Here is a 26,138-nt window from a genome sequence, read left to right as displayed (position 1 = left end):
ATCTACAGAAAAACTCCTGAAAGCACTTGAGCATTTGTTCTGTGAAGAGAAAGGTTTGAATTCAGAGCAAGTTCAGCGTTGGATGGTCTAAGCATGGAAAAGCCCTCCATTCCATTAGAAGAGCCAGGCAGCAATTTCTGGTTATGGAACCAGAAGCTCTCAGGCTTCAAATAAAACAGCATCACTTGTATTCTTATAAAACTATAAAAACAAAAACCAAAACCGGACCTACATCTGTCCTACAAGGCCGAGAGTACTCGAGACCTCATGGATATAAAACCACCTTACAGGGCCGGGCGCGGTGGCTCAAGCCTGTAATCCCAGCACTTTGAGAGGCCAAGACGGGCGGATCACGAGGTTGGGAGATTGAGACCATTCTGGCTAACCGGGTGAAACCCCGTTTCTACTAAAGGATACAAAAAACTAGCCGGGCGTGGTGGCGGGCGCCTGTAGTCCCAGCTACTCGGGAGGCTGAGGCAGGAGAATGGCGTGGACCTGGGAGGCGGAGCTTGCAGCGAGCTGAGATCCGGCCACTGCACTCCAGCCTGGGTGACAAAGCGAGACTCCGTCTCAAAAAAAAAAAAAAAAAAAAACCAGCTTACAAACTACATTGCACTGTATGAAGAAATTATCACTGGGGGCAAAGCACCAAGCAGACAGCACAGTACCCAGTGTGTGGATGTTAATGTTACTCCCTAGCCTTCCCATTCCTTTGTTTTGGTCCTTTGTGCATATGGAACAGTTCTGTTATTAAATTTTGTAATCATAACTGAGAACCTGACTCTCAGCAAGGGAATAGTTCAGAAATTGAGGGAGTTTAACTCTGAATGAGTAAATAAAAATAAAGCAATTATATCATTAGCTTAAAATTTTATCATTATAAATAAAAAGTTTAAAAACAAATACTTAAAATAATGTAATAATTGATCTCCAGGCAATTTGGACTCACGACAATGTATGGTGTTTGTCAGACATGCACTGTTGCAATGCAGCTTGACTGTCTTGCAGACAGCCTCAATGCTGTTTTTAAATTGGCAGAGGCAGCAGGCCATATGGCTAGGTAAGATCCTATAGATGAAAACAGAGAACAAAAAATTAGTGGTAAAGAGGTTACTTGAGTAGGTAAAGGAGGCAGGCCAACACTACCACAGGGGTGGGCAAAAAGGTGTTATTGAAGCTTATGGATGGACAGTTGGGTAGGAACCAGAAGGCCAATAGGAAGGAGGACAAAGGTGCCCAACCGAAGGGTAAGCATGGCAGTGAGTATGGTATGCCTAGAATAAAGGTGGTTGGGATTAGAATTGGGTGACACTGATCAGTAGTTTAATTCAGAAGTATCTCTTCCCAACTCAAAAGTCTCACTTTGGGCTGAAAGTACACAGGAAGAAGGTAGACTTCTAAGAAGAGTCTGAGTAAGTCCCCAACTTCTGGAGGCCCTTTCTCAATTCCTGCTGGGAGTGGGAAATATAAATTACTCTGGGCATTAAAAATAGTTTAACCTGGATTGTGGGGTTAAAAAATAACAGATAGCATTGGTCAAATCTGGACAATTCCATCATTCAAAAGAATAATAACAATAAGTTACAACATAGTTAATATAAAGAAGAATCCATGAAGAGTGATATTCAAAAAGAAAGAGGGGGAGTTTTTCTTTAACAAAATAGTGCCAGCTAGTAAATGTAGAAGGAATGACAGAATTTTTAAAAGTGTCACTTTGCAACCACCAATCTAATAAAAATTCGTTCAGACAAGGATTATCATTGATGCACATTTGGGTGAAAAGACATTTGAGAACAGGATCTTCACTGAACTCAAAGTACCAACCCACAGATTATTTATTACCAAGGAGAAAATTAGTATTTTTTATGAGACAAGGTCTCACTCTGTCGCCCAGGCTGAAATACAGTGGCAAAATTATAGCTCATTGAAACCTCACCCCCACTGGGTTCAAGTGATCCTCCAAATTCAGCCCCCTGAGTAGTTGGGAGTATAGGCTTGCACCAGCATGACCAGCTAATTTTTTTTTTTTTTTCATTTTTGTATTTTTAGTAGTGACAGGGTTTCACCATGTTGCTCAGGCTGGTGTAGAACTCCTGGACTCAAGCAATCCTCCCATCTAGGCCTTCCGAAGTGCTGGGATTACAAGTGTGAGCCACTGCACCCGGCAAAATAATTACAATGGAGAGATCTGGAAGATCACCTTAATCAAGTGATCAAACGTAGTATTACAGGCCACCTGCGGTTATGAGGCAGGAAGGATACATCACCTATGCAGTATTTTTCCAAAAAACCTGAACTTGAATCTCATCATGAGGAAACCGACAAATATACATTGTGGGACAATTGACAAGACAACTATCTTTGACTCTTAAAAAATCCCAATGTCATGAAAGATCAAAGAAAGTAGAGGAATGTTTTAGATGAAAGGAAACGAAGACATGACATGCAGTGCCTGATCTTCGATTAGTTTCTGTACTATTCTTTCATCTTTCTGGCATGTTTGAATTTTTATTCAAAATGTAAATTTGGGAAGAAGAGATAACCAAGACAATTGATTAGTTTATTGTTATGGCTTATTGGGGGCAGTTTCAGAGAGATAAAGACAATCCCTGTAACTGGAGTAAAAGGTTAATCTCAGGGAGTATAGCATGGTCATTAAGAATACAGATTCCACAGCCAGACCAGGCTTAAATCCCAGCTCTGCTAATAATGTAAATTTGAGCAAATTGCTTAATCTCTGTTTCTCGGCCTTGTCATTATAACAGTACCTACCTCTAATGAATTTTGAGGATTAAATAAATCAATACCTGAAAAATGCCTGGCACACAGTGAGTGCTCAATAGCAGTTAACTACTATAATTATTATTTTTTTCTTTTTTGAGACGGAGTCTCGCTGTGTCTCCCAGACTGGAGTGCAGTGGCGCAATCTCGGCTCACTGCAAGCTCCACCTCCCAGGTTCACGCCATTCTCCTGCCTCAGCCTCCCGAGTAGCTGGGACTACAGGCGCCCGCCACCACGCCCGGCTAATTTTTTTTTGTATTTTTAGTAGAGACAGGGTTTCACTGTGTTAGCCAGGATGGTCTCGACCTCGTGACCCACCCGCCTTGGCCTCCCAAAGTGCTGGGATTACAGGCATGAGCCACTATGCCTGGCCAACTACTATATTATTATGTTGCAGAGGTTGTGGGGGGCCTTTTCTGAGTCCTCCAAAAGGATGGCTTTATTAGGGCCACATTAAGACTGTGGAGACAGAAGAGTGTTTCATGGATACATGAAGTCTATGAGTTGGGGGTACAATGTATATAGAGTTTTAGATTAAAACTGCATCCAATAAGTTGGCCTGACACATCTTTCAAACCTACAGAGGAATAATCACAAGTGACTAGTATTATTCCTTTGGGTCCAGTGGAAGCCTCTGATCTTCATGTGGAATGGACCCAGAACCGTACCCCAGCATTTTATTATACAGCAACCTTAACTCTGACACAAAGGTGTTTCTTTTGTTTGTTTTGAGGCCGGGTCTCGCTCTGTTACACAGGCTGAGTGCAGCGGTGCAATCTCGGCTCACTGCAGCCCCTGCCTCCTGTGCTCAAGTGATCCTCCCACCTCAGCCTCCTGAGTAGCTAGAACTACAGGTGTGTGCCACCATGCCCGGCTCATTTTTGTATATTTTGTAGAGATGGGGTTTCACCATGTAGTCCAGGCTGGTCTTGAACTCCTGAGCTCAAGCAACCCTCTCTCCTTAGCCTCCCAAAGTGCTGGGATTACAGGCACGAGCCCAGAGGTTTTGTGTTATTTTCCTGCCCCCAACTTTTTATTTTAAACATTTTGTTTTTTTCCTTTAAGCCTTAGGATGGCTGGAAAGCATTTTTGAATGGTATAATGAACACCTGTATAACTTTCACCTAGAATCAACAGTTGCTAATACTTTACCACATTTGCTTTCCACGTGTTCTGGACAAGCCATTTGAGAGTCAGTTGCAGACATAATGACCCTTCATTAAATACTTCAGTGTGCAGCCCCTAAGAACCAAGGCATTCTCCTACATAACCAGAATACTATCATCACCCAATGGAACTTAATATTATCATTGTTTACTATGTAGTCCATATACACATTTTTACAATGTCCCAGTCATAACATGGCTTAAACAAATTCAGAATCCAATCAAACATCAGACATTGCACTTAGTGCATGATTCTTTAGTCTCCTTCAATCTAGAACTGTTCCCAGGATTGTTTTAAAGTATACTGACAAACCTTTGAGACTGTAAATGACCTGAGGTGTATGTTATCCTTACTTGAGAATAATTTTTCAATACGTATTAAAGATCATTACACATGAGCCAAGACTCAAATGCACTGGCCTACTTACTTTGTATATCAATATGTAAACTGAAGACTTCCAATAACGAACTCCCATAAGGCAGTTAGTTCAATGTCTTTATGGCCTTGGTGACAAATGGTTACAGAGAATGAGAGCTTTTTCCTATCCACTAATGGTCAAGAAAAAAGCGGACATATCCTCACTGTCTTAGAGAACCAAGTGAGAAAGCTGGTCGATGAAGAGGACTTCATCCAGAGAGGAAGGGATCTAGCTGACAGGGAAGATGCTGCAGGAGGCTGAGGGAAGTGAGGCTAGAGCAGTAAAACAGATCTGACAATCTGGTGAAGATAAGAAAGTGACCTGACAAAAATGAATGGAGCAGAGTGCGAAATGAAGGGCCCTTTCCATGCTAATCTTCTATAATGCCCTCAACCAGCCTTAGCATAAATGAGTTTCTATTTAGCTTGCCATATGGTGGGGTAGTGGCACTATTTAAGTTGCAGTAATTGTGTAACAAATTCACAATAGGGCCCTGCAGGCATACACACACACACACACACTTTTTTAAAAAAAAAACAGGGTCTCGCTTTGTCACCCAGGCTGGAGTGCAGTGGTGCCATCTTGGCTCACTGCAACCTCCACCTCCTGGTTCAAGTGATCCTCCTGACTCAGGTTCCCTAGTAGCTGGGACTACAGGCGTGTGCCACCACACCTGGCTGACATATATATATATATATATATGTCATATATATATATATATATATATATATATATATATATATATAACCTGCAGAGAAGGCCAGGCACAGTGCCTCATGCCTGTAATCTCAGCACTCTGGGAGGGTGAGGCAGGAGGATCACTTGATACCAGGAGTTCAAGACCAGCCTGGGCAACATTAGTGAGACCTCGTTTCTACAAAAAAAATAAAAAATAAAAATAAAATTGCAAGAAAAAAGATACCTCACATCATATATGCAAATTAACTCAAAATGGATCATAGACTTAAATGTATACAATTTCTGGGAGAAGACATAGGAGAAAATCATTTCGTTGTTGGATTAAACAACAGGTTCTTAAAGATTTCTTAGGTAAAAACCAAAAAATTACAAGCCATTTAAGAAAAAATTGGTAACTTAAAGCTGATCAAAATTAAAAACTTCTCTTCAGAAAACATTTTTATTTTTTACTTTTTTTTTGAGACAGAGTCCCACTCTGTCGCCCAGGCTGGAGTGCAGTGGTGCAATCTTGGCTCATTGCAACCTCCACCTCCCAGGTTCAAGCACTTCTCGTGCCTCAGCCTCCAGAGTAGCTGGGATTACGGGCGTGGGCCACCACACCTGGCTAATTTGTGTATTTTTAGTAGAGATGGGGTTTCCACACAACTGGAACACTACTCAGCAATAAAAAGGAGTGAACAGCTGTCCCTCGGTGTCTGTAGGGGATTGGCTCCAGGACCCCCTGCAGATACCAAAGTCCGGAGATGCTGAAGTCTTTTATATGAAATGACGTAATGTTTGTATATAGCCTCAAGTATACTTTAAATACCTAATACAGGGTAAATGGTATGTAAATAATTATACTGTATTTTAACTTTTCTACTGTTTTTATTGTTGTATTGTTGTTTTATATATTTTATTTTTTCCAAATATTCTCCATCCATGGTTAGTAGAATCCATGGATGAGCAACCTGCAGATATGGAGGGCCAGCTGTAGTGATGAGTGCAACAACGTGGATGGTAGCAGAATCTCAAAAAAACTTATGATGAGCGAGACCAGGCGAGGTGGATCACATCTGTAATCCTACCACTTTGGGAGGCTGAGGCGGGCGGATCACTTGAGGTCAGGAGTTCGAAACCAACCTGGCCAACATGGTGAAACCTTGTCTCTACTAAAAATACAAAAATTAGCCGGGCGTGGTGGCATGCGCCTGTAATCCCAGCTACTTAGCAGGCTGAGGCAGGAGAATCACTTGAACCTGGGAGGCGGAGGTTGCAGTGAGTCTAGGTCGTGCCGCTGCACTGCAGCCTGGGTGACAGAGTGAGACTCTATGTCTCAAAAAAAGAAAAAAAATGCTATGTGAAAGAAGCCAAACACAAGAGGCAACATGCTGTATGATTTCATTTATAAGACATTCTGGAAAAGGCAAAAGTATAGGAACAGAAATCAGATTAGTAGCTAACAGGGGCTAATGGTGGGAGGAGGGGCCTTTTTGAGGCATCAGAAATGCTTTATATTGGGAATGTGGTGGTGTTTATATAACTATACATTTGTCAAAACTCATCAAACTGTACCCTTAAAAAGGGTGAATGTTAGTATATGAAAATTACAACTCAATAAACCTGACTTAAGAAAATAATAAAACAAACCTAAAGAACCAACTAAGTGAAAATAAATCTAAGAAGAGAATAACTTACAGTTTTTCCAGTTCAACAGTCATCGTGAGAATGTTCTTAAGTGTTGTAAGTGGAACTTGCGTTTTTCCCATGTCTCTGAAGAAGAAAGTCGAACATTCATGATATGAACCCCAATAAAAAATTCTGTACTTAAAAAGGCATTTCAAGGACATGTGATTACTTCAATTTTAGTTTCTCTATAAAACAAGCCAGCTCAAGAGTTTATTTGCTGTAGAATTCCGGGGAGCTCTTATTAGAGAAATTTAAGTTGATTTGCATCATCAAATTCATGATATTCAAGAGCAGAACTTACACCTTTTTCTTTTTTAACCATTATCTTCTCATTTTCAAATTGCATTCACCATTTTATTTACTCTTTTTTTCATTTTTAGAATAATGAACACCTTTTCCCCTTTGCTTTCTTGGTAAATTAATATTCTTCCATGTGTCTACATGTTCCAAATCTATATGGGTTCTTCAACACTGTTCTTTTCCCTTGCTGGCTTAACAATTATACATCCTCTTTAATTTTTTTCTTTGCCAATAATTATGACATTTTAGCCTAAATGCAAAATACTTAAGCTTTGATAAATATTTAAAAAGCATAAATCATCTCATGACTCGTGAGAGTACTATAGTACTTACAGATATTTTAATGCTGGCAATTTAAAGAGATACGGATCTTCAACAGTTGTCAGAGGATTGCGATTGAGAATTCTGAAAAATGGAATGGAATTAAAATAACCTGAATTTTCAATGTGAAAGAAACTGCATGAAAAGTTTATATTCATTTTTTGCTATAGAACTTGTAGGTAAAAAAGAAAAAAATGTTTTCTGTTTATACCTAATAAATCACCATTAGACTCTGTAAAGCACTACTCCTCAGGGAACTACCCAGGTCTCTAGAAGTAGAGGAGAGAACGAGGGGAAGAACTACAAGGAAAAAAAAAGTGGATAGCAAAGAAAAACTATGCCACAGAACTTTTCAGGTCAAAAAACCTACAAGTGACTATGTTAGTAGGAAGCCCTGACTGTGTAGGAAACAGTATTTCTAGTGTCCTCCATAATTCAAGTTGTTCATCTTTTTTTTTTTTTTTTGGGGGGGGGGGGATGGAGTCAAGCTCTTGTTGCCCAGGCTGGAGTGCAATGGTTCCATCTCAGCTCGCTGCAACCTCCGCCTCCGAGGTTCAAGCGATTCTCCTGTCCTGCCTCAGCCTTCCGAGTAGCTGGGATTACAGGTGCCCGCCACCACGCCCAGCTAATTTTTGTATTTTTAATAGAGACGGGGTTTCACCATATTGGCCAGGCTGGTTTTGAACTCCTGACCTCAGGTGATCTACCTGCCTCAGCCTCCCAAACTGTTAGGATTACAGGCGTGAGTCACTGCAGCTGGCTGCTTGTCTTTTATCTTTATAAAGTTTTTTAAATTTATGGTTTAATTTGCACAGTTAAAAAAACATAGGACCAATTCTTTTGCTTTATAGCCAAAGAAAAAGGAACAAATCTAACAGGAGGAACTGGTCAAAACCCTACTCCCACTTTCTTCTTTTATGACATCACAGCCTTTCTTACATTGCGTGTAATCACCTGTCCACTTGTCGGTCTCCCGGACTATGAGCTCCTTGAGGACAGAGACCACTTTTTTTTTTTTTTTTTTTGATACGGAGTCTCACTATGTCGCTCAGGCTGGAGTGCAGTGGCGCAATCTCGGCTTACTGCAAATCCACCTCCCGGGTTCAAGCAATTCTCCTGCCTCAGCCTCCCGAGTAGCTGGGATTACAGGTGCCCGCCACCATGCCCTCTCATCCCTGTGCCTGGCATGATGTCTGAAATGTATTAGGCATTTAACAAATGTTTATTGAATAAACAAATGACATTTTGTTTATATGTCAATAAAATGAATAAATTGATTTTGATGCAAATTATTATTCCAAAATGCTGGAATCGATTTTCTGTTTAATTCTTTAAAGTGAACAAGAAAAAGAAAAGAAACAGGAATAAAAGAAAATCTGCCTTTAAGAATCATCATTGTACTTCTGCAGAAATTATACAGATAATAATTATTACAGTGAGTATCTACTGGGTTGCCAGGTATTTGGGATCAGCATTTCACATTTAATCCTCACGATAACCTTATGTGGTAGACATTACTATTGCCCTATTTTTAAATGAGGAAACTGAGGCACAGAGAGGTTATATAACTTGTCCTAGGTCACCCAGCTATTAAGCAGCAAAGCTGTAATTTGAACTCATGTGTTTAATCTGTATGAGAAAAGGGTTTACTTTAACCTTACTTTTTTTCTAATTTTTATTTTCGTTCTTCATTCTTTCTTTTTCATTCTCTCTCTTTTTCCTTCCCTCCTCCTTAATTATTTCTATTTTCTTTTCTTCCTTTCTCCTCTCCCCTCCCCTCCTCACCCAAACAGGGTCTCACTCCATTGACCAGGCTGGAGTGCAGCGGCATGATCTTGGCTCACTGCAACCTCCACTTCCCAAGCTCAGGTAATCCTCCTTCCTCAGTCTCCCAAACAGCTGGGACTATAGGCACGCACCACCATGCCTGACTAATTTTTGTGTTTTTAGTAGAGATGGGAGTTTCATCATGTTGGCCAGGCTGGTCTTGAACTCCTGATCTCAAGTGATCCGCCTGCCTTGGCCTCCCAAAGTGCTGGTGTGAGCCACTGGCCCAGCCTTAATGTTGAGAAGACTAATACAGAAATGCCTTTCAACCTTCTTCTAATCCTCTGGGAGGACCTCTATGAGAATTACAATTTCTCATTAGCAGTTCACCGCCACGCTTGCCTGTAGTTCCAGCTGTTCGGGAGGCTGAGGCAGGAGAATTGCTTGAACCCGGGAGGCGGAAGTTGCAGTGAGCCGAGATCAAGCCACTGCACTCCAGCCTGCGTGATAGAGCAAAAAAAAGAGAATTACAGTTTCTCTTTTTATGTCTTTCCCCTAATCATTTCCCATGATTAAATAGTTAATTAGTCTATGGTCAATGAGACTTTTTTTTAAGGGACACATTCTCACTCACTGTGTTACCCAGGCTGGAGAGCAGTGGTTATTCACAGGCACGATCCCACTAGTGATCAGCATGGGAGTTCCGACCTGCTCCATTCCCGAACGGGGCTGGTACACCCCTTTTTAGGCAACCCGGTGGTCTCCTGTTCCCGGGAGGTCACCATACTGATGCTGAACTTAGTGAGGACACTCAATCAGCATAGCACGCTACAGCCCAGAATTCCTGGACTCAAAGGATCCTTCTTCCTTTGCCTCCTGAGATCTGGGAATACAGGCACGTGCCCTGTGAGCCTTTAGAGATTTAAAACCGTGCTGTAAGTGACAGGTCGGGGAAGACCTACTAAGTTCATCAACTCTCACCCCTGGCTGATCTTGAGGTTCTGCAAAAGCAAGAAGTGAAAGCTAAGGCATGGCTGTAAACTATCTGGCTGAGTGCTGAAGGTATGCCCCAACATGTACACAGAGCCCCTTGGCAAAAACTAGGAGACTTATCAGTTCCAAGAATTTAAGTAAACCTCCATTTAATCATTAGCTGATCGGTAAGCTAACCAAGAAGAGACTTCAGTGGGCACACATGATATATAACGCAAGACTTTACTGAAGAAGTTCAGAAAAGTCACTAAATAAATAGCAACTACTAACACAAGCAGCAGTAACACCAAACCCTGGGAGCATGGATCTGATTTTCAGAATTGCTATATTATATTATTTAAAATACTCAATTTTCAACAAAAATTTATGAAAGATGCAAGAAAACAAAGTATGGTCCATACATGTGGTGGGGGCGAGAAATAAGCAGAAATTGTCCCTAAGAAAGACCAGATGTTAGACTTACTAGACAGAAAAAATTTTTTTTTTGTAGAGGTGGGGACTTGCTAAGTTGCCCAGGCTGGTCTTGCACTCCTGGCCTCAACCTCAGCCTCCCAAAGTGCTGGGATTATAGGCACAAGCCACCATGCCTGGCCTAGAGAAAGATTTAATTCAGCTATTTAAAATATGTTCAAAGAGATAAGAGAAACCATTCAGTTCTGTAGACTAGAGAACTAAAGGAAAGTATGAAAGCAATGTCTCATCAAATACAGAATATCAATAAAGAGATAGAAACCATAAAAAGAAGCCAAATAGAAATTCTAGAGTTGGAAAGTATGGTAACTGACATGGAAAAATTACCAGAGGTTCTCAATGGCACGTTACAGCAGGCAGAAGAAAGAATTGGGAACTTGAAGGTCAATTTAGATTATTTACTCTGAGGAACAGAAACAAAAATGAATGAAAGTGAATGGAATCTCAGAGACCTGTTTGTGGAACACAGCATCAAGCTAACTAACATACACATAATGAGAATCCCACAAGGAGAAGAAAAACAGAAAAAAGGAGAAAGAACATTTGAAGAAATAATGGCCCCAAACTTCCCAAACAGTATGAAAGACAATCTGCATATTCAAGAAGCTCAAGAAAGTACAAGTAGGAAGAACTCAGGGATCCACATCTTAACATACTATAATCAAACTGACAGAAGCCAAAGACAGAATATCTTGAAAGCAGCAAGAGAAAAGCAACTCATCACATACAAGGGATCCTCAGTAAGATTAGTAGATGATTTCTCTTCAAAAACAATGGAGGTGCTGGGCATGGTTGCTCACACCTGTAATCCCAGTACTTTGGGAGGCTGAAGGCTCAAGAATTGCTTGAAGTCAGGAGTTGGATACCAGCACAGGCAATATAGTAAAACCCTGTCTCTACAAAAAATTTTTAAAAAGCTGGCCGTGGTGGCGCATGCCTGTAGTCTCAGCTACCCAGGAGGCTGAGGTGACAGGATTGCTTGAGCCTGGGAGGTGGAAGCTGGGAAGTGGAAGCGGTGAGTGGCTGCACCACTGCACTCCAGCCTGGGTAACAGAGGAAGACCCTGTCTGAAAACAAAACAAAACAAAACAACCACACACAACAGTGGAGGACAAAAGGCAATGAAATGGCATATTCAAAGTGCTGAAGAAACTGTCAACCAATAATTCTATACCCGGCAAAACTACCTTTGAAATAAAAGAGAAATTAAGATATTCTAGATAAATAAAAAGTGAGAGACTTTGTTGCCAAAAGACCTGCCCTATAAGAAGTACTAACGTGAAAAAGAAATAAAAAGCACTGGCCGGGCGCAGTGGCTCAGCCTGTAATCCCAGCACTTTGGGAGGCTGAGGCTGGAGGATCACTTGAGGTCAAGAGTTTGAGACCAGCCTGGGAAACATGGTGAAACCCTGTCTCTACTGAAAATACAAAAATTAGCCAGGCATGGTGTTACGTGCCTGCAGTCCCAGCTACTCAGGAGGCTGAGGCACTAGAATCGCTTGAACCTGGGAGGCAGAGGTTGCAGTGGGTCAAAACTGTGCCACTGCACTCCAGCCTGGGCAACAGAGCAAGACTCTGTCCCAAAATAAAGAAAAAAAATAAGAAAAAGATACTTACATAATGCAATAATTATAAATCTAGTTGATGAACATAAAGTGTATAAAGATGTAATGTGTGACAATAACAGGATAAAGGAGGGGGTGAGAGTGGAGCCTTAGAGAAGCAAAGTTTTTATATACTATTGAAACAAAGTTGGTATTAATCTGAACTACAATGTTATAAAATTAAGATGTAGCTGAGACCACAGGTGTGCACTACCACACTCGGCTAATTGTAAAAAAAATTTTAGAGATAGGGTCTCACTATGTTGCCCAGGCTGGTCTCAAACTCCTGGCCTCAAGCAATCCTCCTTCCTTGGCCTTCCAAAGTACTGGGATTATAGGTATGCACCACTGCATCTGGCCACAAACATTTTGTTTTTTTATTTTGCATTTTTCAAGACAGGGTTTCACTCTGTTTCCCAGGCTGGAGTGCAGTGGCACAATCATGGCTCACTGCAGCCCCGACCTCACGGCCTCAAGTGATCCTCCTGCCTTAGCCACCTGAGTAGTTGTGACTACAGGCGTGTGCCACCACGCTCAGCTTATTTTTAAATTTTTTTGTAGAGATGAGGTCTCAGTATGTTGCCCCGGCTGGCCTTCAACCTAGGCTGAAGCCATCCTCCCACCACAGCCTCCCAAAGTGCTACGATGACAGGCGTGAGCCACTGCACTGCACAAATACAGAAGACCAAATTATTAAAATTAGGAATGAAAGAGGGAACATTACTATTGTTCTTAGAGACATAACAAGGATTATAATATGAATAAAAAGGATTATATATATAAATAATATATGCTAATAATTAATCTGGATGAAACAGACACATTACCATAAAGATATAAACTACTGAAACTGACTTTAGAAAAAACAGAAAATCTGAATAGACAGACCTACGTCAAGTAAAGAGATTGAGGTAGTAATCAAAAAACCTTCCACAAAGAAAAGCTGAAGACCAGCAGGCAGCTTCACTGGCGAATCTACCAAATACTTAAAGAAGAATTAACACGGATCCTTCATAAAGTCTTTCAAAATATAGATGAGAAGAGAACATTTCCTAACTTATTCTATGAGGGTGATAGTACCCTGGTATCTAAACTAAAGACATCACACACAAAAAATTACAGACCAGTATTTCTTATGAATATAGATGGAAAAATGCTTGACAAAATCTGGCAAACCAAATTCAACAGAGTATTCTGTATTCATGGATCAGATAATAATACCGCAATTCTCCAAATTGACCTATGGTTTCACTACAATTTTTTTTTTACTTAAAGTTTTCATTTATTGGCCAGGCATGCTGACTCACACCCGTAATCCCAGCACTTTGGGAGGCTGAAGCAAGCAGATCATCTGAGGTCAAGAGTTTGAGACCAGCCTGATCAACATGCTGAAACCCGTCTCCATTGGAGTCTCGCTCTATCGCCCAGGCTTGAGTGCAGTGGCGTGACCTTGGCTTACTGCAACCTCCACCTCCCGGGTTCAAGCGATTCTCCTGCCTCAGCCTCCCGAGTAGCTGGGATTATGGGCACCCACCACCAGACCCGCTAATTTTTGTACTTTTAGTAGACACAGGGTTTCACCATGTTGGCCAGGCTGGTCTCTAACTCCTGACCTCAGGCCATCCGCCTGCCTCGGCCTCCCAAAGTGCTGGTATTACAGGCGTGAACCACTGCGCCCTGCTAACACATCCTCTTTCTAAAAAGCTGCATATATTGCAAAGTATTGGAATAGGAATAACATAGCATTTAGGTTGGACATTTAGGTTGATTACATGTCTTTGCTATTGTCAGCACAATTCTTATCAAAATCCTAGCTGGCTTCTTTCCAGAAAGTGACAAGCTAGTTCTAAAATTCTGTGGCAATTTAAGGCACCCAAAATAGCAAAATAATCTTGCAAAATAACAAAGTGGGAAGACTCAAATGTCCCAATTTCAAAACCCAAATCAAATCTACAGCAATCACAGTGTGATACTGGAATGTGGACAGACAAATAAATCAACAGAATAGAATTGACAACCCAGAAATAAACCCTCGCATTTATGGCAAATTGATTTTTGACAAGGGTGCTAAAACAGTTCAATGTGGATAATTTTTTTTTTTAATGGTGGTGGAACAACTGAACATCTATGTGGCAAAATAATGAAGGTAGACCCCCTACACCTCACACGATTATAAAAATTAATGCAAAATATGTCAAATACCTAAATGTAAGAGCCAAAATGATAAGACTCTTAGACGAAAACATGGGAGTAAATCTCATGACCCTAAATTAGACAACAGTTTTTTCTTCTCCAAACTGATTATTTTTCTTTTAAAACAATTTTGTCTTTTGAATTTAATGAACTATTACTAGCTGAAGGCAGCCTGACATGGTGAAAGGAATGTCAGACTGATGAAAGGTACACAGCCTGATTTAAAACCAAACCCTGAACCTTCTTAAAGAAGAATAAGACATTTTATACACAAACATGACACCAAAAGTACAAACAACCAAAAGAAAAATAAATTAGATTTTATGAAAATTAAAAACTTTTGTGCATCAAAGGACACTGTCAAGAAAGTCACAGAACTCACAGGATGAGAGAAAATACAGGCAAATTATCTGTTAAGGTCTAATATCCAGAGTGTCCCGAAGATATACCGAATTCCTGTAATTCAATAAAAAGACAAACAGGGAGAGGATTTGAATATTTCTTCAAAGAAGATATATAAATGGCCCATATGCACATAAAAAATGTTCAATGTCTTAAATCATTAGGGAAATATCCATCAAAAACCACAGCGAGATACTAGATACTACTTTACACTCACTGGGATGGCTATAATTTGAAGAGATAGAAAATGACAGTGTTGACAAAGACATGGAGAAACTGAAACCCTCAAACATTGCAGGTGGAAGTGTAAAACTGAGCAGCCACTGTGGAAAACAGTTTGACAGGTCCTCAAAAAGTTAAACGTAAGAGCTGCCCTATGATCTAGCAATTCTGCTAGGGATGCACCCTAGAATTAAAAACATGTCCACACAAAAACGAGTACATACATGTCCACAGCAGCATTATTCATAAATGCCAGAATAAAGTAGAAACAACCCAAATGTCCACTAAGTGATGAATGGATGAACTGATACAGTGATGGCTCCATACAATGGAATATCACTCAGCCTTGCAAAGGAATGATACATGCTGCAGCATGGGAGGACCTTAGAAACAACATGCTTTGTGAAAAGAAACCAGACACAGAAGGCCACATACTGTATGATTCATTTATATGAAAGATCTAGAATAGGCAAATCCACAGGGACTCAAAGTAGATTAGTACTTACCTGGACCTGAGGGAAGACAGCAATGGGGAGTGATGGCTAATGGGTACCATGTTTCTTTTCAGAATGATGAAAATGTTCTGGGGTTAGATAATGGTGGTTGTTTGCCATACAACCTTGTGAATGTACTAACCACCACTGAATTGTCCACTTTATAATACTGCGTTGATGGTATGTGGATCATGTCTCAATTTAACACAAAGAAGTATGTTGTATCGTATAGAACACCAGGTGCCAGGAGAACAAACATGCTGGCAGATGAAAAAAGAGGAGTGAAGACTCACTCTCCCTTGACCACGGTCAGAGTGAGTCAGTGGCGAGGCCGGGAGCCACACAGTCGTCCTGCCTTGTGATCCCCCTCCTCTTCCTATTCCAGATGGTTTTTCAGTGCCATTAACTTGTTCTGTAACACTAATATTCAATAAGATGATGTTACAAAGAGAAAGAAAGAATGTGAGTGCCACATGACTGGTTAAGTATGGATTCTCAAACTAGGGCTTTAAATACCCTTCGTACTTTTTTTTGGCATGAAAACCTGTAAGACCACTGGTGGGCTTTGTTCAAGTTGGCTACCCCCTCTTTCTCTATCTTCCCCTGCCCACTTTCCTCCCAGCTATTAAAAATGAATGTAGGCTGGGCACAGCAACTCAAGCCTGTATCTCAGCACTTTGGGAGGCCGAAGTAGAAGGATAGCTTGAGCCCAGGAGTTTGAGACTAGCCTGAATAACATAGTGAGACCCTGTTTCTATTAAAAAATAATAATAATAGGCCGGGCGCGGTGGCTCAAGCCTGTAATCCCAGCACTTTGGGAGGCCGAGATGGGCAGATCACGAGGTCAGAAGATCGAGACCATCCTGGCTAACACAGTGAAACCCCGTCTCTACTAAGAAATACAAAAAATAGCCGGGCGAGGTGGCAGCGCCTGTAGTCCCAGCTACTCGGGAGGCTGAGGCCGGAGAATGGCGTGAACCCGGGAGGCGGAGCTTGCAGTGAGCTGAGATCCGGCCACTGCACTCCAGCCTGGGCTACAGAGCGAGACTCCGTCTCAAAAAAAAAAAAAAAAACAAAACAAAACAAAAAAAAATAATAATGACTACAAAGCAATATGTAGCCAAAACAACTTAGCCAAGTTTGTTATCTTTCCACCAAAATTATCTCACTCTCCAACCTTCCATCTTTCTTGACAGCTCATCCATAGCCTTAAGCTCAGCATTACCTCTGAAGTAGGAAGCTCTTCTCCAACTGACCTTAGGATGTTTGCATTTGTCCCTAATGAAATTAAAATATAGGGCCACTCGATATTCTCCTATATTTCTCCTGTTCTAAGGCATTCTTTTCTTGACTAAGGTGGTGCCTGGGCCATGGAGAGACTGAGTGGGAACTTGCTCAACGGCTGAAGTTTGAGGACTCTACAGCAACTCTTTTCCACAAACCAAATGATATGAATGTTTTTATTTATTTATATTTATGTTTCCACTTTTAAAAAGTCTTTAGTAGAGATCGGGGTCTCACTTTGTTATCCAGGCTGATCTTGAACTCCTGGGGCTCAAGCAATCCGCGCATCTTGGCCTCCTAAAATGCTGGGATTACCGGCGTGAGCCACAGCGCCTTAACTGTTTTTAGATTCACAGTAGATGATCATTTCCATTTCCGGTTCAAGTCTTTCATTTTACACATTAAACTAAGGTGCACTGACTCCCAGTCCATCGCCTTTTTGGTATCTTTATGGGAGTAAAATGTGGCAAGCTTTTTTTGGTCTCAAAGACAGTCTCAGAGTCAAAGTTTAAGAAGTATTGCTCTAAATAATTTTTTTAAATATGCCTTATTAGATTAGGAAAACTGAAATATTTTTGTACAAGCCTTTTACTGTAGAACAATGGGACAGAATAAAGGTAGCTCACAAAATAAGGGAACATTTCTTGCCTGTTTTTTATTTTTATTTTTTTCTCCAAATTCTTCTGTTCAGGTCCAGATAGATGGGCTACGTTTCCTTTCTATTAACTGAGGAGACAGAGATGAAAGGACTGGAGCATGTCATCACTGTCTTAAATGTACTGAAACCCTAACAGCGTTAGCTGAAAAAATGTCCAAAGCGGCCATGAAACCAAATTTAAATGACAAACTCCAAAATGATCTATGCTAGAATCCCAAGGCAGTCAGGGAAAACTGGTTCCATGGAGGAAGGTAGTCAAAGAAATAAGCAGATGACCTAGACCCTCATCCAATATGTGTGATGTACTTGGGGAGAAAGTAACCTCTTTACTCATCTATATAGGTTCATGAGTCATGAAAACACATGTCCCCACACCAAGCTGGTCAATACAAGACCTCGAACTGCATCACGTAAACCCTTTCTCAGGAGCAAAGTCTAGAGAATCTGAAATGGTGAGCTTTTTTTTTTTTTTTTGAGACGAAGTCTCACTCTGTTGCCCAGGCTGGAGTGCAATGGTGTGATCTTGGCTCAGTGCCACCTCCACCTCCTGGATTCAAGTGATTCTCCTGCCTCAGCCTTCAGAGTAGCTGGGATTATAGTTGCCCGTCCCCATGCCCAGTTAGTTTTTGTATTTTTAGTAGAGACGGGGTTTTACCATGTTGGCCAGGCTGGTCTTGAACTCCTGAGCTCAAGTGATCCACCCACCTCGGCCTCCCAAAGTGCTGGGATTACAGGCATGAGCCTATATCTTAATCAAAGTCCTGAGAATAACCTTGAAGAAGACTCCCTGAAAATGAGGAACAACAGGAGAAGCAAGGGACCTGGAATCTGCAGACCTGGGTTGGAATTCTGGCTCTGTCACTTTCTGGTGAAGTGACTTGAGTAATGAACATGAGCCTTTCTGGGTAGCATTTACAGCACAAGGCAGTTTGAGGAAGCAATGAAAGAGCATGTGTATAGTGCCTAGCAATGCGCTGGACACAGTGCCGGTGCTCAGCCGTCATGTCACACCAGCACTGACCAGTGAGCATGAACCCTGGGGATGCCCAGAGCTGGTACGGCCAGGAGCTCCGGAAGCATGGGATTCTCAGAGGGAAATGGAGCTCACTGCTCTAAAAATCCTATTCAAGTTCAAAAGTAAGATACAATGCACACAAAGCCAAACTGACATCATTCAGCTCCTATTACAGGGGAACTAAGAGCTGCATCGAAAATTACTTGCAAAGTTTGTAAGTGGTTCTGCCATTTATTAGCCATGTGAACCTAAGCAAATTACCTAGCGTCTCTGAGTTTCAACTTCCTCATCTGCAAAATAGAAATGATGATAATAACTGCATTGCAAGAGTTGTTGGAAAAATGAAAGTGAGATATCATAGGAGGTAACACGTATGGAGCATTTACCATATGCCAAGCACTGTTCTAAGAACTTCGGACATGTTATCTCACTTGTATAAGTACTTAGGTGCCTACAACCTAAACAGGACCTAGTAAATGTAAGTACTGAAAAAATGCTATGGGGCAGAGGAAGAAATGCTGAGCTTCTGTGAAAAGAGAAGACAGCTTGTTACACAGGTGAGAAGAATAAGCTGCAGCTGAGAAGAAAAGTATAAGTTGCTACGTGTGACAATCTCAAGACTTTTAAACCATTACAAATTTAAACAGCCACCCTAAATCACCCCAAAGGACAGACGCCAGTTGTTCTTTTCATCTGTAATGTTTACGCCTCTCTGAATCCGAGAAGCAGCTGCCAGGGTTCCAATACATACCAAAGCATGATGACAACATCCTCAACTGCGCACACTTCTGTGCATCTACCGCTGTGTAAAGGAAGCTGATGTCAGTAGACTGGGGGGCACAACAAGGCATGTTTGTGAACGAAGCTCAATTTGCCATCACAGGGTGGCCACACCTACCTCACTAATATTCTAATAGTGGGATAAATAATTCAATAGGGATAAAGCCTGGATTTTGCTCTGATTCTCTCTTAGGGCTTACATTCTTGGCATGATATTGACGAGCCACAGACAAGCCAATATGTGAGTGTGCTCTATCGGAATAAAGTATAGCCTTTCTACACTGCAAAGTCATCCAGTTTCTAAAATTATTGTTAGAACCAATGAAGTGACTAAGAAAATTTTAAAAAATAAGCCATCAGTCTGGACCTGTGTATGGGAATGAAGAAGCACTTTAAACTCAGGGAAAAAATATAAACTTACTTAACATTTAGAATTATCAACCATTGCTGCTTTTCCATAAACCATTTCATTCATGATTTCATCTGTAAGAGATAAGATTACTGCCCCCATTCAGAGGGGGACTTTGATAGCTGCCTGGTCCTTCTTGCTTGGATGCCCTGCAAATAAATGTCCTCCTTTCCCCAATGCAGAACCTCGATATGGGTGTTTGGCTTTACTGCACTTGGGCCAGCAGAACCCAGTTAAGTCCACTAATAAGCTCTTGGTATGTCTTTGAGATGGATTTCAGATTCAAAATGGACTGACCCTATCACACTGCTAACCTGGCCAGTCAGTATCAATAACATAGAGGCTTTATTCAAGAGATTTACTATGCTGTAACTATTGGAACCCAGGGATGATTTCAGGATTTTGTGGGGCCTGAACCTTATCTAGTCAAAACATAAATTATGAATACAAAAATTTCCAGGGGCCCTCCCAGGACCTTGGAAGGGCCTGTGCAAGTGAGAAGCTCTGAAGCTTAGGCTCTATTCAATTCATCATCCAGCAACCACAGCTGGGGCCTCTTTTTGTTGTTTGTTTTTTACAGACTTATGTAATGCCGGGAAATATATTGTTTCAACTTACAAACACCACAAAATGGTGTCATAAAATTACTGGCACCTTCCCTTGGCAACTTGCCTTTGGAAAGAAATGCAATGGGCCTATAGGTCACATGTGCCAAATATGACTCTGCAGTGTAGCTTTGTTTACCAGAAAGATTTGACCCAAACAAAGGAGCCCAGCCCCTAACACACTTGGTGTGTTGAGACCCTTGTGCCAATCTCTGAAAGTAACTGTGACTTAGTTTGAAGGGTTCAGCTCTATTCTGTTTATATGAAATGAGTATTAATTTCCAGTATCAGCTGGCTCTGATTTTTTCATCACCATGAAGCAAATGCCCTTTTCTGTTAAGACGAACACAGAAACTCGAGATAAGCAAGTTAGTGTCTCCTCAAGTCTTTCTTACCCACCACCCATTCCTGCTTTGTCCTCTCCTGGTCACCCTGCTGTACAGATCCCCACATAACTCTCGTATGTTTCCCATCAGCAGCCGCTTCCTCCTTGAGGAATGAAAGTCCCTTGGGGACAAAGTCCTCATCTTGGTGTGTCTTTGAGATGGATTTTTTACCCCTGGCGCTTAGTAGAGTACCCGGCACAAACGGACATGGCACTCAGTGAATGTTTTTGAGTGAATTCATTAATTTTTATCAACTGTGATTCCAGTGTTTTCCTGGCGTTTCCTACATAATTGTAGTGAAGCTGGCTAGATGATGATGATGATGATGATGATGATGATGATGATGATGATGATGATTTGAGACAGAGTCTCACTCTGTCGCCCAGGCTGCAGTGCAATAGTGCGATCTTGGCTACTGCAACTTCTGCCTCCTGGGTTCAAGTGATTCTCCTGCCTCAGCCTCCTGAGTAGCTGGGATTACAGGTGCCCAACAACATGCACAGCTAATTTTTGTATTTTTAGTAGAGACGGGGTTTCATCATGTTGGTCAGGCTGGTCTTGAACCCCTGACCTCAGGTGATCCACCCACCTCAGCCTTCCAAAGTGCTGGAATTACAGGCATGAGCCACCGCTCCTGGCCACCAGATTTTTATGAGGGACTCCCAGTGTTATAAAGTGCTTAGTAAAGGTGGTGAGTTTAAGCCATTTGTATTGATGCTCCCTAAACCTGTTGGTGGAGGGACCTAATGAGCCTGTTCTCTGGTGTGAGGGCAAAAGAGAAACAGACCCTCAGTGTCCTTTTCCTAAGTCAGGCATCAGCAAATTAATGAGGACAGAGAGGAGCATCTGCAGAAACTGCTGCTCTAGTTTAGATACATCCTGAATGCCTCCCTCTACCTCAAAATGAACTGTGTGAAACTAGATTTCTGAACCACAAGAGAGGTGGAAAGTCTTTTCTAAAGTCAGATGTCGAGGAGAATCTTCACCTTGAGTCTAAAGTCCCCTTCAGGCCATTGAATATACCCACTCTGATTTGCTGGGTATGTTCTACAGAGAAATCATAGAATTTTTGCACTTATGGTAGAAGAGTAGTCAAGAACGTATATGGGATTAAGATAAAGTGATGTATTTTCTTTACAAAAAAATTTTTTTTGCACGATAGCTTAACATAAAAAGCATCTTGGCCAGACATGGTGGCTCACACCTGTAACCCCAGCACTTTGGGAGGCTGAGGTGGGCGGATCACCTGAGATCACCGGAGTTCAAGACCAGCCTGGTGGGCAGGTTGGAGTGCAGTGGCACAATCTCGGCTCACTGCAACTTTCACCTCCCAGGTTCAAGTCATTCTTGTGCCTTGGACTCCCGATAGCTGGGATCACAGGCGCCTGCCACCAAGACCTGCTAATTTTTGTATTTTTAGTAGAGACGGGGTTTTGCCATGTTGGCCAGGCTGGTCTCAAACTCCTGACCTCAAGTGATCCTCCCACCTTGGCCTCCGAAGGTACTGGGATTACAGGTGTGAGCTGCCACGCCCGGCCCTACACTTTGGATTTAACTTTGATTCCTGCTCATATGCAGAGTTTCTAACTGCTTAAATGTCTGCAACATTTAGCTGCAAGGAAGGAAGCTTAACACAAAGTCCTCCAGGGAGCAAAAAACTGCACCACCACACCCGGCTAATTTTCTTGTATTTTTAGTAGTTACAGGGTTTCACTATGTTGGCCAGGCTGGTGTTGAATTCCTGACCTCAGGTGATCTGCCTGCCTTGGCTCCCAAAGTTCTAGGATTACAGGCCTGAGCCCAGCAAAAAGACTAAGTTGAGGGTCACTTCTTTGAAGCCTTTTCTTGCCCATGCATAGGTCAGAACTAGGACAAGCAGAGCAGGTCATATATAAGCTATGTACGTCTCTTGGCCTCTTTGTACCTTAGTTTCCCCATTTGAGAAAAATGAATGGATCTTAAGACATACTTTTCAGAGTTCATAATGTGCTTATACAGAGCTAACCAATAATTGTATGAGTTTTTATACATAAATAGTTCTTTACATGTATTCATCTTCTATTTCACTTACAACTTGTATAAAAACTGCATTCCATGCCAGGCCTGAAATGTTCCAAAGCTCAGTTCTGTGAGTAAATTGCAACCAAGATTTCTAAAAAAAAAAAAACAAACAAACAAACAAAAAAAAAACACACACAAGCCAAAGGAAAAAAAAAATTATTTCAGAACATTTATCATTTGCCATGATTCTAATTTACATAGGATGGAACATAACCTCAATACTTCCTGTACGCACTAAGGAAATCTCACTGTGGAAGATTCTGGCTTATGATTTATACTTTAATATTGCACATGTGGTGCATTAGCTACAAAACAGTGAATGCTCAGTAAATACCTGTGTGAAGTGATCTTTATTTCTCTAGAACAGGATTTCACAACTTCAGTGCCATCGACATTTTGGACTCTATAACTCTTTGCCGTGGGGGTTTGTTTTATACCTTGGAGGATGTTGAGCAGCATCTCTGGCCTTTGCCCACCAGATGCCAGGAGCACACCCACAGTTTTGTCAACCAAAACTGTCTCTGGACATTACCAAATGCCACCTGAGTACAAAATCACACCAGCTGAGAACCACTGCTCTCTGATGATTCACTATGATCTGTGTCATAATTCTCACACTAATCCTTGCTAGAGACAAAAAGGATTTGCTCTATAATTTTAGTAGCTTTCTACTGGTAAAACTTTAATCATATTTCAAAATGAATAGCAAAGAGGTTTATAATTAAGTTTTATAAAAATTCCAAATGTAATAAAGTTATATTTGTAACTTACATAAACTGCAAAAATGGTAGTGGTTCAAATGTACGTCTTTCAATAGACTGTATTTTATTGCAGGATAAATCTCTAGGAAAAGCAAAAGGAAAATATCACCTTGATTAGTTATTAAATGTCGACTAGTATGAGTAATAGCAATAGTGTAGAATAACATTGAATACACATTTTTCATCTCAACTCTAAACGTTTGGACTTGTATTTGAACTTTCCAGAGCCCCTAAGCCTGCCCATACCTCTCCTAGAGTCTCACATTCATGGTTTTAATAAATATACAACTTAATAGATTTTGGAACTAATTTTTCCTGAGAGCAGTAGACTTGATTAGATGCCCTTTAGTAGTCTCATCAAATCCTAGATTATGAGCTCAAAGTTTTTATCTCTATATATAATTTCTAATATTAAAAAAAATAGTCGGGCCGGGCATGGTGGCTCACGTCTGTAATCCCAGCACTTTGGGAGGCCAAGGCTGGCGGATCCTGAGGTCAGGAGATTGAAACCATCCTGGCTAACACGGTGAAACCCCGTCCCTACTAAAAAATACAAAAAATTAGCTGGGTCTGATGGCAGGCACCTGTAGTACCAGCTGCTCGGGAGGCTGAGGCAGGAAAAAGGCATAAACCCGGGAGTTGGAGCTTGCAGTGAGCCGAGACTGCACCACTGCACTCCAGCCTGGGCAGCAGAGCGAGACTCCATATCAAAAAAAAAAATAGCCTCACATTTATACACCTTCCTAGTTTAGGTCTGTTTTCCTAAGCCAGTTCAATATCAGAAGAAATAAAAGACATCCTTTCACATCATTTGAAAGGAAATTACCCCTTTACCTAATACATAACTTTGAACTAATTCAAATCATATTAATAGAATTTCTATCATAATAGAAATTCATTTTTGGTTTTATATTGCTTTAATATTTCATGAAAGCAATTTCTTCAGTTACACAGTGATGGGACTGGTCCCTCCCTCTTTACCTGGATGGTGTAACGCTGTCTGGCTGATGTCTCCATCTCGAGTCTCTCCCTTCCTAAACTATCCTGCACACAGTCATCAGATAAACTCTCCACAAGTGGTTTGCAAAGACCAGCATTTCCTGGGAAATTATTGAAGATGCAAATTCTTGGTCCCACTCTAGACCAACTGAATCAGTAACCACGAGGGCGGAGTCTGGAACTGAGTTCTAACGCGCCCTCTCAGGGATTGTGATGCAGATCTATCTACAGCACTGCTGCGGTAACACGGTTCCCCATGATGGCTCCTCAGCAGGGCATTCAAAGCCCTAAAAGATCTGGCTCCAATTTCCTACTCTCCCTCCTTGTACTCTACAGGTACTCATGGTATTCCTGGAATACTTTCCTGTGTTTTGCCCTTCTCCCATTTTCCTTTTGCAAGTTGAGATTATTTTCCCCAAGATGTCAGTCTGATATTACACAATGGCCCTTCAAAGTCCTATTCAAATGGCATTGTTCTAGTAACATCCTCCTGGGTCCAGATTGAAGGCATTTTCCCCTCTTCTGTGCTCCAGAAATAATTTATCCCTCCTATGCTGCAGAAACAATATATCCCTCCTAGTGCCCACACCCATTTGTTCTTTTTAATGTAGTTATTTTTTTATCCCATTTCTTCTGAGCATAAACTCCTTGCAAGCATGGACTAGGTCTTGCTCATCTGCATCACCCACCATGTTTAAAACTGACACTTGGAAATAAAGCAAATTCAAATATTTGTAAAATAAATGAATAGCTGGGGGAGTGAGTAGAAGGAAAATGACTATTTTAAAGGAAATGTAGTTTTATCATTTCATGGCCTCTGTAGCACTTTGGCATCCACTTGAGGGTCTTTACACTCACTTTCCTTAATCCTTCTACATTGAAAGAATCTGTTTGCACAAAGAGCATCACTAATGAGCTTAACAAGGATTAATGACATACACACTTCTCTGACTATGTGCAGGATAGTTTAGGAAGGGAGACAAAGGATAGGAATCAAGCTTTCATAGCAATGAACATAGTATCTTCTTGTCTCTAAACAGACAGAAATACTATGCGGGTATCCCTTTCTTGGTAACAGGGCTGGGGAGATAGTTATTTTGTAATTAGTGAAGAGTTAGGGGCATTTCTGGTATACTTCTGAGTGTAAACATTTCTAGCTCTACCACTTAACCACCATTTTAAACATCTGTTTTCATATAACAATTCCTGAAATGAAATCCTTAATACCAGTCTATTCTCTTGGGGGCTTAATATTCTTGATAATATTATCTATATAATTCAGCTGATTTTTAATATTTAAATATTAATTTAATTCCCCTTAAATTACCAAAAAATTCTGGATTAATGATGTACAAATGAATGTAGATGGTCTGTATCTTCTCCTTTAGGCAACAATCTGAAGTTAACTTTAATTCCTTTCATCCTACTCAACCAACTTTTTCAAATCTCTTTTTTGTGAAGGTCAGACAGTAAATATTTTAGGCTTTCTGGGCCACATGTGATCTCTCTCACATATTTGTCTTTGTTTCTTTTCTTTTTCTTTCACAGTCCTTTAAAAATGCAAAAATCTTAACTTAATGGGCTATTTAAAAATAGACCATACATTAGATTTTATCTATTGGTTGTAGACTGAATAGAAGAAGATGGTGTGTGAACCCTTATAAAACAAGGTTCATACG

General features: G+C 41.0%; 1 protein-coding gene across 21 annotated transcripts in view; it reads right to left on the bottom strand.

Moving 5' to 3' along the window:
- Positions 1 to 26,138, bottom strand: part of LOC105469580 (leucine-rich repeat-containing protein 37A3-like) — a 200,424-nt gene that overhangs the window by 8,981 nt on the left and 165,305 nt on the right. For 16 of the 21 annotated variants that reach the window (XR_011615921.1, XM_071083368.1, XM_071083362.1 and 13 more), the window contains 5 exons: positions 23,471 to 23,542; positions 22,710 to 22,790; positions 7,368 to 7,439; positions 6,744 to 6,818; positions 950 to 1,068 (listed from right to left, as the gene is read on the bottom strand). Coding sequence is in view for 18 of the 21 variants with exons in the window: in XM_071083368.1 (XP_070939469.1) it covers positions 950 to 1,068; positions 6,744 to 6,818; positions 7,368 to 7,439; positions 22,710 to 22,790; positions 23,471 to 23,542 (419 nt within the window). In the remaining 3 variants the exon portion in view is untranslated. Of the gene's footprint in view, positions 1 to 949; positions 1,069 to 6,743; positions 6,819 to 7,367; positions 7,440 to 22,709; positions 22,791 to 23,470; positions 23,543 to 26,138 lie in introns of those variants that run through there. The other 5 variants (XM_071083372.1, XM_071083366.1, XM_071083357.1 and 2 more) reach the window with 4 other exon arrangements.

Source organism: Macaca nemestrina, chromosome 17 (assembly GCF_043159975.1).
Source record: "Macaca nemestrina isolate mMacNem1 chromosome 17, mMacNem.hap1, whole genome shotgun sequence".
NCBI classification, from domain to species: Eukaryota; Metazoa; Chordata; class Mammalia; order Primates; family Cercopithecidae; genus Macaca; species Macaca nemestrina.
Note: the sequence above shows the minus strand (reverse complement) of the source record. Positions and strands in the feature narration are given on the sequence as shown.